This window comes from Sarcophilus harrisii, chromosome 2, assembly GCF_902635505.1.
Source record: "Sarcophilus harrisii chromosome 2, mSarHar1.11, whole genome shotgun sequence".
NCBI classification, from domain to species: domain Eukaryota; kingdom Metazoa; phylum Chordata; class Mammalia; order Dasyuromorphia; family Dasyuridae; genus Sarcophilus; species Sarcophilus harrisii.
The window spans coordinates 593,536,024-593,552,310 of record NC_045427.1 but is presented as its reverse complement, the minus strand read 5'-3'; the positions used below and the strand labels follow the sequence as shown (position 1 = coordinate 593,552,310).

The following is a 16,287-nucleotide window of genomic DNA, read 5'->3' as shown; positions in this document are numbered from 1 at the left end:
CTATTCTTATAAGGGTCAAACCTCTCTTTCTTATCCACTGATCCTTGGTCTCCTCTGGGGTGGGAGCTCAGGCCATTAGGATTCTGTTACTTTGGGGGTTTCTCTGAATTCCAACAATGATGGAGTGTATAAAGCATTGGACTTGTAGTCAAGAAGAATGGTTTCATATCTGGCCTCTACATTTACTAGCTGTGTGACTTTGGGCAAGGCAGTTAACCCTGTTTGCCTCAGTTCTTCATCCAGAAAATAGGGACCCATTGGAGAATGAGATGGCAAACCCCTCCAGTATCTTTGCCAAGAAAACCACATGAAGTGGTCCAGGGGGTCATGTGGGGTTGGACAAGATTGAATGACTGAACAACAACTGTTTGCAGATTCCTTGGCTAAATTTGAGAGTGAAACAAATAGATCCCTGATCTTAAAAATCTTATGATGTAGTAGCAAGTGACTGATACAGGAAATTAATGTACAATGCCAATTAATGAATGCTTTAAAGAACTGAAAAATTATGTGCTACATACACTGAGAGTTGTGACTAAGCAGAAGGATCAAGGAAGGCTGAATGGAGGAAGCAGCATTTGATTTGAGCTTGAAAAAATGGGAAGCGGTTTACTTGGGCAAATACTTTAACCATTCTGTCCTAGTTTCTTCATTTATAAAAAAAGCTGTTGAACTAAATGATTTTGAGGATTTTTTTAACCTGTAAGTGCCATATTCCTGTAAATTGCAAAGGATAGGAGAGAGAGTGGGTAGGGAGGAAGTGGAAGCATTGGTATTTTTTTCCCCCAAGTTTAGCATTGAAGGAAAAAAGAGATAGTCTAATAGGATTGGAAAGATCTGGGTATTTTGATAGGGAGGCAACCGCTATAGGCTCACATTCAACATGAAGAGAGTTTGTTCAACAATATTATGTATATTTGTTAAACTCTAGTATTTATAAGGCACTTTTCTGTGCAGCACCTTGCACAATAATGATACATAAATCATTGGCATCCACTGAATAGATGAAGTACAAGGCCATTAGTCTTATGTCCACCATCTGAGGATACAACCATGCATTTTAAATTTACAAAGATGAAAGAGTTAACAAGGTTCATTGAGGAGATGATTACATTTTTCTCCAAAAATCCCCTGGAATGTCCCTGTTATTATGAAGAGCAGCAACAGGCACATTCTTTGTCCTTCCCTCCTTTCTTTGTCCTAGTAGTAATCGTAATCTTCTTTGATAAACACCCCTTAAGACCTCCCTTAAAACCATTTTCTTCCTTTTTGTCCCCAGAAGACACATTCTGTCCTCCCCAATCCACCTCTCCTCTCTCTCCCTCCTCTCTCTCTCTCTCTCTCTCTCTCTCTCTCTCTGTCCCTCTCTCCCTTCACCTATCTCTTCTTCCCTTCTCCCTCTCCTGTCTTTCTGAAAAACAAACAAACAAACAACACAAAACACTTTAATATTAAGTGGCCCAAGCATTGAAGCTCTAAATATTAATCAGTGGGTCAGAGAATTGACCAAAAAAATGAAGGCAAGTCACCCTATTATCTACATGCAGATATCAGTTATCATTTTTTATGTTATTTTAGACAGTCTGCTATTTGTTTTGCCCATGTATCAGTGCTCTCTACAACACAACGTAAATACTATGCTATCCTAAAAACTGACCATCAAATAACATCATAAAAGCAGGATGGAATGGAGATAATAATGGACTTGAAAGCAGTAAGCTTTGAGTTGGTATCCTTCCTGATAATTATTAGCTGTGTGATCCTAATTACTTAACTTTTCTGGGACTTTGTTTCCTCTATGTAAACTAGAATTAATAATTGCTTTAGTGCCTAGTTCACAAGATTATGTTATTATGAAGTTCAAATGAAATGTATTTTTTAAAAATTTGTATTTAAAGCACATTGACAACATGAACATGCAGCATGTTAAAACATGGTGTTCAAAAGTGTTACTTTTATGTGGTTTCAAAAACCTGCTTCCAGTGTCTTCCTACATATGAATAATAATATCTATTGAAAACATGAACATTATTATCTCCTAAATTCAATGCCAAAATAACATAAAGCTGAAAGAGGCATTAAAGACCACCTATTCTCTTCCTTTTAACAGAAGAATAAACTGAAGCCCAAATAAAATTTATTCTAGTTTACAAAGTGGGGTTAATGACAGAGCCAATACTAAAACCCATGGCTCTTAAATTCTCCATTCATGATTTTCCCACTATTTTGCTGATTAACACAGCTAATTGAGTGACTTTTGGCTTCACCCCCAATTCTAGGTGTGAACATTACCACATAAATTTGGTATATTCTGGGTCATGTTTCCTACCGTGCTTTCCCCTCAGCTGGCCAAAGTCTATTCCTATGCACATGGATGGATGCACCTGGGCTGGAACTGTGGCGATTACTTTCCTGAGGGCATCACCAATGGGGCTTCCTGGTATTCTGTCAGCAAGGGTAAGGGGATTTCAAGGAAGAGTTGTAAATGGAAACAGCGGCTTCATTATCCTGACAGACAGGCAGCATTATTCATAGTGAGGGAAAGCAAAAGGATGCAACAGATGTTCAGCCTAGAGACTTGGAAAGAAAGTCTGGGGAGGTTGGAGGGAGGGGGATGGTTAAGAGAGTCACTTATTAAACATTTACCAGCACTGATGCTCAATGTCTTTCTGCTTTTGATAAGGACTGAGCTGCTAGCTAAGATAATCTTTGTGGGAAGGGATGAAGGAAGAAGATGGGTTAAGGATGTATTGTATTTATCTGACTTCTTGTGATTAAAAACATATTTCTTTCTCAGGATTTTCTATGGTTTAGAAAAAAATGAATTAGATTTTTAGAATTGTAAACATGTTACTAAATGACTTTAAAGAAACAACATTTTCAGGTGAAGATTTATTAATGCCTAAAGATACCATCATAAAATAAAATTTTAAATGCTATTTTCTATTTGAAAGAGAATTTCAAAGTAATCTTTTAAGAAAAGCATTATAAATTTTGCAAAACAGGTCATGGTTAGGGATCCAATATCATAGAATTCCTTCAAGCTTCTCCTAAAGATTATTTAGAAACTTTAAAGGTAATTTATACTTAGCAGAATCAAAATTAAGGAAGAGTGACAGGGATAAGATTTACAATACTGAATCCTGTGTGAACTCCAAGTATATCCTCTGTGCTCTTCACTTGTTCTAGCCATAAAAATTTCTAGTTATGGCCCTGGCCTGGTACTCAGGTGGCCTAGAACATCTTATTTAGCTTCTAGGAGGTGCTGAATACATAGTAATTTAAAAAAGAGTTTTATAGGATAATAAATTTGGTGCTTGAAAGATTTTAAAGCTCCTTGAAATCAACCACTTCTTATACTCACCCAGACACACATAGTAAGTGTCTCAAGACAGATTTCATTCTTAGAGCTGTCCTGATCTCAAGTGCAGAATGATCCATACCATGTCACATTCTAGAGGAGATAACAGAAAATCAATCTTATTATTTTTGAAAACCTGGCAGGCATAATCTTGCCTCTATAAATACATCTTCTCGAGAAGATAAATTAAAAGATGGTTGCAAATTGCTATTTTGGGGTGATGCTATTGTCTCTCTAATTTCTAATAAGACATAGACTGTGCTTTCTAGCAATGTAGGATACTGGTTTTTCCATACAATGCATCCATGATTCATTTCCGAGAATGCTTGAGACACCTAGACATTGACTAGTCCAGCTAGAAAGTATGTGTTTGTAAAAGAAATCATTCTATTTTTCATGATTCCCATATATATGTGCCTCTTTGGCCACACTATAGGTTTTATTTATTGAAACCAAGTTGTCAAAAATTGTTTCTGAAAGCTGTTTTGCTGTGGTTGTTTTCTTCCTTTCCCTATTACTACATTTACTTGGGACATTCCATCACAAAATTAATCTGTTCCACTAAAAGTGGGGTTACATATGGTAACCTTAGTTCTAAGCAGTGGTTTACTGGAACCAGATCTTACTGGATGCCAAATGTTAAATTTTCAGTGCAGAAATTGGCAAATGCCATAAATCAGAGCTTAATTTATTGCATTGTTTGTTGTCTTGTCTTGAGAAAGTGGTAGATAAAATAGAAATAATGCAGATTATACTAAAAAAAAAATTACCCCCCTTCCAAACTCCCATCATGTTCTGATTCCAAAAAAATTTATTAAACATTAATCAGTATACTCCTGATTCTAGAGCACTGGCATTAAATTAAGGAGATTTGGAAAATGATGAAAGAAGTAAATTTAAGTCAGTGAGATAGAGATGGAATGATAGGTATTTCATGGTGATGGGAGTTTAAAAGGATAGTAAGATGGGCAGGAATTTGAGCAGGAAAGGCTTTTGTGAGGAAGAAGACATTTAGGTGCCAAGAGAAAGTATTAGGGGATGGAAGAGAAACATTTGGGGAGAGGTAGGTAGGATAGGGTGTTCAGATGTACAAATCTGCTACTGCCCCCCCTTTTTTCATAGGCATGCAAGACTTCAATTATCTCCATACCAACTGCTTTGAAATCACTCTGGAACTGAGTTGCAATAAGTTTCCGCGCCAGGAGGAGCTGCAAAGGGAGTGGCTTGGTAACCGAGAGGCACTGATTAGTTTCCTAGAAGAGGTAACTACTTCTAACTTTTAATTTCTATATTTGCACCACAAAATGGAGGGGTTTTTGGTTGTAAATGAAAGTGTTTTTTTTGTTTTTTTTTTTTGAGAACCCCAAGTACTCCAAGAGACCTTGTCTCTCTCTCTGTAGAGATTTCCAATGTGATACCTTTAGCCCTTGCTTCTTCTAAAGTGCCCCATTGATACTAGTTTATTTTCCACATTTTTTACTACAATAAAATTTTCCTCCCAGTTTTATGACTTTTATTCTTACAGATTTATTTCTATCCCCATTTCCCAATCCGATATCTGATAGTCATCAAGTCCTAAAATTTTTGCTTTATGAAAATGATTTGATCTATGCCTTTCCTCTTCATTCCCATAACTACAATCCATATTTTTTTATCTGGTCTGCTAATTTACAGTTCTATACATTGCAAGCAACAAGGCATCATTTTCTTAGGAATCATTCCAATACCATTCTTTCTCTTCATCCTTAATTGACTTCCAAAATGTTTTAAGTGCCCTTTTGCATGTGATGTTTCTAAGTACTCTGCAAGAGATTTGGATGATCTTGGAAACAGATAGAGAGCCAATAGATTAGAGGGAAAGGGCATAAGGAAACTTATTTGCCTTTGAATTTCAGGACCAGAACACAATTACTGTAGCTTTCTACACTAAATAGAAATAAGGCTATTGTTATTTGGAATCTTTGGTTGACAGAATGAATAAAAGAAAGAGAATTTAGCTCTTTATGGAAGAGGTCTCCCAAGTTAGACCTTCAGTAGGTAACCCTAAAATGAATGGGAAACAGTTCTTACAATATCATAACTTCTTCCGGTAGGTTCACCACGGCATCAAGGGAATGATTCTTGATGAAAATAACAATGGCATTGCAGGAGCAGTAATTTCTATTGCTGGGATTGCTCATGATGTCACTTCAGGTAGGTATCCACTGTTTTTTGCTCAGCACTATTGGTAACATTTTCTAATCCTTCCACACCCCATCATGGGTATAAGACAGTCAGACTGACAACAAATTAAAAAGCTGAATCAGGTAGTCATAATGATTTTTTAAAAATAATAATAAACCTAATCTGCTGCTAAGGCAAATGAGCTATTTATTCCAGGAGAAGCAGATATGGGAAAAGGAGTAATTCTATGCTATATGAGTTTGGAACTCTTGCAAGAGTATACATTTTATGATAGTTATTTTTCTATATAATCAGTTTCACCAACTACATTTTATTTTTCTCAGAGGGACAGAAAAACGTAAAACAAATATCTTACCAAAATATATCCTCACTAAATAGATTATCTATAGAGGATAAGGTCCTTCAGATGTTCCTGTTCCAGTATGATTGCATCCAGGTATGCAGTGAATGGATGAAAAAGCATTTATTAAACACCTACTAATTGTACTTGGCACTGGAAATGCAAATACAAAAAATTCCCTGCCTTCAAGGAACTTTTATTCAAACAAGAGAATATAGGATGTTTAAGAAATGGCAGATAGAGAAAGAACTTTTAGTCTAGAAAGTCACAGGGATTGTCAAAGAAGTCATAGGGAAGTTGGATTTGGTGATGGTGATAGTATTCTTAGTTACTTTTCTCTGAGCAAGGAAAGGAAAGGGAAAGGATGGGGAAGGTGTTTGGTAGTAGGGCAGAAGGTGAGATGAGTGGTTCCTGGTTACATGGCACATGACTGAATGGTACATAAAGTATGATCTGGGACTGGTTAGGTGTAGTGGGTTAGGTAATAATAAGAATTTTACATGGGTGTGTTAATTTGGTCCTCAAAACAGTGAGGCTGGTCCTGTTTATTTTGTAAAGGAGGAAACTGACTTATTCATGCTTACATAGCTGTTAAATGTCTTGAGGCAAAAATTGAATTCAGGTCTTTCTGGCTCTAAATACCATGCTTGATCTGTTCTACCACCTACTTGGAGGAGATTCATTCACTCTAGCACAAGTCAGGACAGCTCAGAGTGCCAAGAACCCAGAGGAATAAAAAGCACGGTCTTTGGAAGCCTGATCTGGAGGGTTTTTCCAGGTGATGAGAAAGAAGTCAGAGGCTTGGCCAAGGCAAGGTCCCCAGATAGGCCCTGGTTTTCTGGTGGATGGCTAGATGATAAGTGAACATTGCTAAGCCACCTAAATGAGGTCCATCACCACTTCCAGCAAAGTTAGCCACATAGAATTAAAACCAAAAGGATAATAAATGTCCATGTGTGGTAAATGAACATCCAAACCACTATATAACCTATAGCAAGGAGCCATCAATATATACATATTGCTTGGATTCTACAGATGGTCAATGAGTTTAGGCCAAAATGAAAGAAAAAGAAAAAATGGTGGGATGGATCATAATTTTTCTTTTTTTTTTTTTTTTTTTTGCTGAGGCAATTAGGGTTAAATGACTTGCCCAGGGTCACACGTGGGAAGTGTTAAGTGTCCAAGGCCAGATTTGAACTCAGGTCCTCCTGACTTCAGGGTTGGTGCGCTATCTACTGTGCCACCTAACTGCCTGGATGGATTATCGTTTCATGGTCTTAGACTTCTCCCTGAAACAAAGGTCTTTTCATTCAACATCATTATACTCTGGTGCTTTGGATCTCTAAAGCATGAAACAGCATTGTTTCTGAAGAATTTATTCTGTGGACAACCCAAAGGTCAATGGAGAGGCTCAAGGTAGACATAGGTAAAAACTCATTACTAAAGAACAATTATGCACAAGAAGTGCCAGAAGGGTTATCATACGAGACAATCATGACTAAAAAATGGAGTGGATCAGGAAGGATAAGAAATAGTTATTGAATAGCTTACTTGCTTAATGAATATCCACATAAAGTCAAAAGATACAGAGGAAGACATCAGGAATTATGGGAAGACATGGATCATGGACATGATTGAACACAATCTAGGATCACCCATGTCAATGAGGTCATAGTTCCATTGAAGTAACCTAGCACCATGCTTTGCATAGAGTAAATGTTTAGTAAGATGCTAAATCACTTTGAATGTTGATTATAAGAAATAACTTCTATCATCAGATATTCAGAATCCTGAAGTTCTTTATGAACAATTTCTGGATTGTAAGTATTTGAATCCTAAGTTCCAAAGCAAAGAAGAATTTTGTCCCTTAAGTAAATATTACAAACCATAGTCATGGTGTAGACAGTGTGGAGAATACCCTTAGTTGGGAGACAAAGTAGGAAAGAAGAGCAGGATGGAGAGAGCTTGCCACTTAACAGCCCATTTTAATTAATTATTGTTGCTAATTAGATTCTAATTTCAGTTGTTTGTATTTGGTTGAAGGACTAAAAATGCTAATTGGCAAACTGAATCTGTACCCAGGTTATAGTCTCAGTCACCTCATTCTAATTATAATGTGTTAGAAAAGCAAGAAGATAAATTATAAATTAATTTGTTCATGCCTTGGAGGAAATATTTGGTCAACAAGATAGACAATTAGAGATAGTATAGAGAAAAGTATAAGTAGGAGAGATAGCTAAACAGAGTAAAAAGAAGGCTAAATTTGGAAACAGAAGGGATAACTTCAGGTTATTGAAACTGACCACCTGGGTGAACTTCCCTTAAAGAAGCTATTATCTATAATGGACTGATGGTTTTTCTTAATTATGTCATGGACTCCTTTGGCACAATATGGTGGAGTCTGTGATCCCTTCTTATTGTAAATAGTTATCAAAATATTAAAACAAACAAATTAAGAGATCCAGGTTAAGACCCACTTCCAATCCCCCCATCTAAGGGTATTGAAAGTACAGGGTATTACAATGATGACATGAACAGGACTACATTGTTTTGAAAGTAGGAAGCAAAAACGGACAGACAAAAGAACAAATTGAATCATTCAGAAGTTGTTTCGTATTGACAAAGACAAAAAAAAAGGTAGGAAAAAGACAGTTGAGAAAGGAAAGGTTCTTTCTCATATTCTCCTTCCCCCCCCAAAAAAAAGTCAATAATTGCTTGTTGACTTGATAATAAAACAGGATACTTCATTTTTTAAAAACTATCTCATTTAATCCTTATAAACAACCTCTGTAAGGCAGATGTTATTATTATCTCCATTTTACAGATGAAGAAATAAGGCTTATAGAGGTTAAGTGATCTGTGAAGGGTCATACACATAATCAGTGAGTCAGGATTTGAACTCAGGTTTCCAAGACTAATTGTAATAATTATAATGCTAAATTGATGTAAAGGGATTGAATGTCCCTATTTTTATAGGGTTATATGTAGAATGTATTTTTTTTTTTGGCTGAAGCAATTGGGGTCAAGTGACTTGCCCAGGTTCACTAGCTAGGAAGTATTAAGTGTCTGAGGTCTGATTTGAACTCGGGTCGTCCTGACTTCTGAGCTGGTGCTCTATCCACTGCACCACCTAGCTGCCCCTATAGAATGTATTCTTGGGGGAGAAAAAACCCACCAATAATTGTCCAAGAAACTCATGTAATGCAAAATTAGAAGTATGTTTCAGTTGAAGAGCCACGGTGGTTGCTAGCTGATAGCAACTTAAATAGAAGTGCACTAAATAACATAACATTTCACCAATGGACCTGTGACCACATTGATATGGGTACTTTCTCCCAGTGACGCAAATTTCATCTTTTGTAAACTCATTCATGCTGCAAATCTTGTCCATATCCTTTCATAAATATGCTACAGGGCATCCATCCAACATATTAGGGATTTTCCTCAAGTTGGCTTTGGTTTTTCTTCAAGACTAAATTCTCCTCCAGGAAGCCTTTCCTTCTTGTCCTTCTCAGGTATCAGAATGAAGCCATGAAAACACTACTTTATTTGACTACTGACATGTCTAATTGGGCTCTTTTTTAGGAAAAGGATATAGTGAAGGAGTAAATAAATACCTCTTTAGTTGGAGTCCTAGAAACGTTTAATTCTGAGATATACATATATGCAGAGGTGTCTAATTATATTCACTTAACTAGACATAGTCAAGGAGAGTTCCAAGACTCACTAACTGCCCAGACTCAGATGACTCACATGGCATCCTGTGTGTGAGTTTTTGTTCAATTTCAGTCATCACAAATTCTGCTTACAAAAGAATGGCACCAGGGATCAAACATTGACAGGAAAATCAAAGTACTGGTTAAGGTTGAATAGGAAACTGCTGAGATCTACAAGGACAAAGAACACATAATACAGGGATAACCAGTAGAGAACAAATCCCACAGACTTTCACAACCTGTGCTAATTACACCACATGCTGCTTTTGAGAACACTGTAAGCATCTCTGATATTTCCTTTATTTACATTTCTATTGAGAACCTCTGATCTTGTTCCCTTTAGATGCAAATTTTTTGTCTTCTGCATTCATTTATATTGTAAATATGGTCCTCATCTGTCAAATGAGCAAACCACTCTAGAATGTTTGCAAAAAAATACAAAAAAAAGCTTAAAAAAGCAACAAAAAACCCCCCCAAAACACCCATAGAACACAACATTACCTGTTTTCAAGAAGCTTACATCCTATTGGGAGGAAACATACACAGATAAGTGAATACAAAAATATATAAGGGAAATATACGATTATTTGTTGATGAAAGAACACTAGAAACTTGAGGATTCAGAACAGACTAAGTCAAATATTGCCCATTAAAGAAAGTTTATTTTGAATCCTTTTATTGATAAAATTGACAACTCTTAGGATGTCATTTAAAGTGGAAAAAATAAAGTGGAAAAATGTTGACATATACTAGATGAGTAAATCTTTACTGACTTTATAATAAATTATTTATTTGTAATAGTGAAAAAAACCTCATGACCAATATGTTCCATATATGTGAATTTCTTGAAAGCAAGCACTGTCTTTTCTCTTTGTACCTCTGTATTTAGTACAGAGTTTAACACAGCCTAAAGCCCATATAATTAATAGAAAGCTGATTTCATTGTTATAATTTTACTGTATTTTTTTTCCTTTGTTTTTGTGATCCTGAGTTTATAATTCTTAGATTGATTACTCCTTGTACCAAGAAAGATTGGTTTTTTTTATTTTTTGGGGGGGGGTAGGGTGGGGTTAAGTCATATTTGCCTCCTCATGATCCCATGGCAGAAATACTGGACTCTTGTCATTTTAAGTGACTTGTCTAGCGTCCCATGGTTAGTAAGTGTCTGAAGCTGGATTTGAATTCAGATTTTCCTGACTCCCAATCCAATATTTTATCTATTGAGGCACTTTACTGCCCTCCAAAGCAGTTTAGCAACTGCTCAACAATGTATAATTTTAGATGTAATATAGGCTAAATCCTGTCTACTTTAGGGATTCCTTCTACAGAGTTCCTTATTAAAAAAAAAAAAAAAAAAAAAAAAACCCTTGCTTGAATAATTTTTACTTATTTGTTTATCATTATATTCTTACAATCATATAAAAACAATTTTAAACATTCATTTCTAAAACTGAGTTCCAAATTTTTTTCTGTCCTGTCCCTGTCGATAATTTAATGAAGGTTATTTATGTGTAGTCATGCAAGACATTTTTCTTTATTAATTATGTTGTAAAAGAAAAACATCAATCAAAAAAACCCTGAAACTCCAAGAAAAATAACCTGCTTGAATATTTTCTCAGTCGAAATTCAATCAACAAGAATATATGAACAACTACATGTTCCTAGGCACTGCGCTAAGCATTGAGACCAAAAATAATCCTAGATTTCGTGGAGCTGCCTGTCTAATGAGAGATATAGCATCCATATATATAAAAACAAGATTGAGAGGGATAAATAGAAAAAAATCAATAGAATGAAGACCTTTGTGTAAGGGGGCTTAGGAAAGACTTATTGTCAAGGTGGGATTTTAGCTGGGATCTGAAGGATGTCAGAAGGAAGGAGGAAGATATGGATGAAGAAGATTCCAGGCATGAAGGGACAGCCAGTAGAGATGGACTATCTTGTCAAAGGGGCAGCAAGAAGCAAGGATCCAGAATACATGGGGGTAAGTAAAGTGGCAGGAGACTGAAAAGGCAAGAAGGAGCCAGGTTATGAAAGACAAAGCCAGGATTCATCTTAAAAAGAAACATCCAAATAAATAGTAAGTTATACATAAAAGATTTGCAATTTCATGTATTGATTATACATGAAGTTTTTAATGCTTAACTTATTCCATCAATTTAAAAGAGACAAATTTTTGAGAGTGAGAGAATGGCCCAGAATGGAAACTCTTTGACTGTTGTTTGACCAATGCAGAGAGCATAGTGGGATTAATATGTATCTCTATAATTGGCATTTTCTTTTAATGTCCCTAATTTGCATTAACATTATTTAACTTTGTGTCTGTATTTGTGTTATTGGATCACTATAAGTTTACAGATTAAATTTTATCCTTATGGTTTTTAGGTAAACAAGGTGATTACTTCCGGCTGCTATTACCCGGCACTTACACTGTCACTGTCACAGCACCTGGGTACTGTTCGGAGACAGCAACTGTGACAGTTGGACCTGCAGAGGCAATGCAGGTGAGTTGGGTCAATGTTTTGTAATACCTTCCTTGCTGATGTAGGAAACTTTAGTGTTTAATAGTTCTAGTTCAGATCATGGCCCTAAGTTTTGTCAACCTCTTATTTTCCTCTTTCTTTATGTCTTATTTTTCTTGATTCTTCTTTCTCCAAACTATCCTTTCCTGCTTCCTTTCTCCTTTTTGATTATGGAGAGGAATACATATCCAAAGCTAAATGGCACCTTTCCTAAAATCTTATCTTGATTCTGATGTGAACCATATCTTTGGGGAAATCGCCACCTTTCCCTGCAAGGAGGGAATAAAATTTCCACTGTCTATTTTACAGGGTTATTAAGAGGAAAACATTTTATAAAATAAAGTGCTCTGTATAATCTCTGTCAGATTGGACTCAAAGTCTTATTTTAAAAAATGAATATTGAGAACTAATACTATTTACCAAAAAAAGTCATTTTATGCCTCCACAGGTGCCTTCCAACCCTAAATCTATATTCTATGGTCAGAATGATTACTATCAATTGGATACTAGTTGAAAAGTTTCACTTTAACCACCAGGTGGCTCCTAGTGCTTCCTTTCCTGGAATTGTATGTCCCTTGGTCAAGCCAGCTGTCCATACAGCCAAGATCACATCTGGCATTCTGAGTCCAAAATGCTCTAAATGACTTTTTTCATCTAATGAATAAGAATTGTGGGAGATAATAATAGCCCGTCAAGGTGATTTTCAACCACAGAATCATAGAAACAAAACTTAAAGGGACTTGAGAATTCATTATAGTCCAGCACCCCAACACTATCCCCTTTCCATTACACAGATGAGGAAGCTGGGAATGCAGCCCTAGTCTACAGCCTCCTTCCAAAGCTCCTGACCTGCCCCACCTCCAGATAGGCTTTCTCCCCTGACTCCACCCATCTTAGACCACTCCTTAACCCTGGATAAAGGTTAAGGGATTTTGAACTAAGGTCTTTGACTTCTACGTAATACTGAGCTCTGAATTTTTTTTTTAATTAGTGAACTAGCTAAATAGGACTAGAACTTTGACCAGGACTTCTTTTTCTTCCTCCCTTTTTTTTCTTCCTTTTTCTCTCCTTCCTTTCCTTCCTTTTCTTTCCTTATAAATCTGTGTCTTTGCTTCATATGAAATTCCCAAAGTAATCCTTCATAATGTATGTTTCTGAAAACAAGTAGAGTCGATGGTATGGACTATAGAAATGAGTCAGAGCAATATAAGTTATAGAGAAAGGAAGGAGAAAGAATGTTAGAGTAGAAAAAAGGAAGGGTTCTCTGATGGAAGAAAGCTCCATGAATAGTCACTGAGCCTCCTTTTTCTTGAGGGATCTTAGAATTCAGGTCCTTTTTTCCAGAGGCTCAGATGGACTAAATGACAGATGGTCATTTAAATAATAAAAGGCTAAATAATTCTGGTTGGAAATGGATTATTTACTATTCAGTCTCAATCATGTCAAATTGAGTTCTTCTACCACTAAAAGAGCATATGAGAATCAAAAGCAAGGATTTAAAACTGGAATGTACCAAAATGAATCTTCCTTGTTGATGCTTTTGGACAAACCATTTAATCCTTTTTGCCTCAGTTCCTCAACTGGGGAAGGAAATGGCAAACTACTCCAGAGTCTTTACCAAGAAAATCCTAAACGGGGTCAAGAAGAGTTAGACATAACCATAATCACAGGACAACAACAAAAAAAAAAGATCGATGTTATCTTTAGTCCACGGTTGAAAGGCGGCTGTATGAAAGAAAATGTGTTCCTATTTTCAAGTGACTTCATCTTTTTTCTCCACTTCATTTGGACTTCTAGTTGATTGATTAAATTAAATTGGTAGGTGGGTGGATCTCTAAATGGGTAAATAAAGTTCTGGAGGAGATGTGTCCAAACTTGCTTGACTGTTTTTGAAATGAGTAGAGTATACTTGGGGAATGGCTGAGCTGCCTTCTTTCAGCTTTTTCTTCATGTCTTGATGACAGCATGAAATCTTCACTTAGAACCTGGAGCCAGCTCTCCCTTTGGGCTAATTGTTCTTATTCACTTGTCTCAAGACCTGGCACCTTGAAGGGGTACAAGGCCAGAAAGTTTCTGAGCCACTTGATACAATGTTGGTGTAGAGGCTTTCCTGACTGATATTTCTTTATTTTCTTTCTCTTCTAGGTTAACTTTCATCTTAGAAAAGACATCTTAGAAAAGACTAAAGAAATCACTGAGCAAAAAGAGAAAAAAGAGAAAAAAGCCCCTGTCAAAGCTTCCAGTGGAAAAACCCTCCTAAAGAAGGTGGCATCCCGAGAAACTGGCAGAGAGACACGGAGAGGCAGACCCTGATCATGCATATGGACTTGGCTCACTGTTGCCTTAAAACCAGTCACTTTGAGCAGGATGAAGAAAAACCAAGAGGCACGCTTGATGAGAGCCTATTATAGCTGATAGTAAATAAGATGAATTATCTATTTTGTAACCTGTGAAGTATTTAAATACAAAACTAATTCAAAAAAAAAAATGGGGTATTCTCAGTTTGTCTTTCAGTTCTGGAGATGTCCTAGAAGGTACAAGAGGTTACAAACAGGATCCTGGCATTTTAGTTATAGTATAACTGAAACTAGCAGACTAGTTTATGTCCCTTACAGGAGTATTAACATTTTATGTTTTTTTAATTTTATTTGGCATCAGGATATAAGTCACTTGATACCCGTGTGACCTTGAACAAATTCCTCAACCTATAATCCTCTGGGGACCAGATGCCAGTTAAAATCCCTTTGAACTTTAATTCTAAGACCCTTGACAAAAGGTAACCCATTCTCATGTACAAGTCTGCCAAGAAGGCAAAATTACCCAAAATTATCTAGTTTCTTGGTGAACAAAGATTTACACAAGGAATCTGGTGTTCTTTACCAAGATAGACTCTTTTTTAGGATTCTTTTAGATTAATCTCATTTCATTTCCCAATCTATCCTCTACCTCTCTTTCTTGATTTTTAAAATCTTTTGGAGCTCTTCCAAGAATTCTTTTTGCGCCTAATGCCAACTCATCTTTTTCTTTGAAGCTTTGCATTTAGCTACTTTGACATTATTCCTCTTCTAAGTTTGTGTTTTCCTTATCCCCATAATGATTTTCTATGACCAGATTCTTTTATAGTTAATTGCTCATAAATAGCTTATTTATTTATTTTTTAACTTTATGTTAAAGTTATTCTTTGCTCCAAGGGTAGAGGGGACACTATTTTCTTACTGCTGTTTTCCTGTTTTCAGAGCTAATTCTGAAGATCTATAAGTTTTTAGTTCTTTCTAGGTAGCATGATTTAAGGAGCAGTGTGTTTACTATTCTCCCAATCTATGGCTATGAGTAGCCATAAGCATTTTTTTCTGCCCTGGAACTGTGAATAGGGTTTCTGCACCCCTGTGGCTGTTTATTGTTGTAACTGATTTGCTTTACATTGAAACATTCATCCCATGTTCAACTAGTTTTACAGTTTGATTTTGGAAAAAAAAACTGATTTGGCTTTTTTAAGCTCCAAAATATTGTTCATGATTCAATTTTCCCACATATCAGTGCTTATTTTTCTTGAAGGTCAGTATTCAATTTCTTTTCTTCAATACTTTTTTTTTTGTTACATGTTTTTGGTGTGTTTTTTTTTTTCTTATCCTTTTAAAAAAATTATTAAAGCTTTTTATTTACAAAACATGTACATGGGTAATTTTTCAACATTGACCCTTGCAAAACTTTTCTGTCCTAAATTTTCCCCTCCTCTCCCCCAACTCTAGATGGCAGGTAGTCCAATACATGTTAAATATGTTAAATCCATATATGTATACAATTTATATAGTTATCTTGCTGCACAAGAAAAATAGTTATCTAGAAAGAAAAAAAAAACCTGAGAAGGAAAAGAAATGCAAGCAAACAATAACAGAAAGAGTGAAAATGCTATTATTATGGTTCAGACTCAGTTCCCACTATCCTCTCTCTAGGAGCAGATGACTCTCTTCATCATTGAACAATTGGAATTGATTTGAATCATCTCATTGTTGAAGAGACCATAACTTATCCAGCCATTCTCCAACTGATGAGCATCCACTCAGTTTCCAGTTCCTTGCCACTAGAAAAAGGGCTGCCACAAACATTTTTGTACATGTGGGTCCTTTTCCCCTTTTTTATGGTCTCTTGGGGATATAGACTCAG

The 16,287-nt window shown here is 36.1% G+C and overlaps 1 protein-coding gene across 1 annotated transcript in view; it reads left to right on the top strand.

Moving 5' to 3' along the window:
* Window positions 1-14,521, top strand: part of CPN1 (carboxypeptidase N subunit 1) — a 42,005-nt gene extending 27,484 nt beyond the window's left edge. Inside the window, exons 5-9 of the mRNA XM_003755209.3 lie at window positions 2,346-2,457; window positions 4,484-4,623; window positions 5,455-5,554; window positions 11,987-12,105; window positions 14,269-14,521. Of these exons, the coding sequence (XP_003755257.1) occupies window positions 2,346-2,457; window positions 4,484-4,623; window positions 5,455-5,554; window positions 11,987-12,105; window positions 14,269-14,436 (639 nt within the window). The 3' untranslated portion in view covers window positions 14,437-14,521. The remainder of the gene's footprint in view (window positions 1-2,345; window positions 2,458-4,483; window positions 4,624-5,454; window positions 5,555-11,986; window positions 12,106-14,268) is intronic.
* Window positions 14,522-16,287: the final 1,766 nt, after the last annotated feature.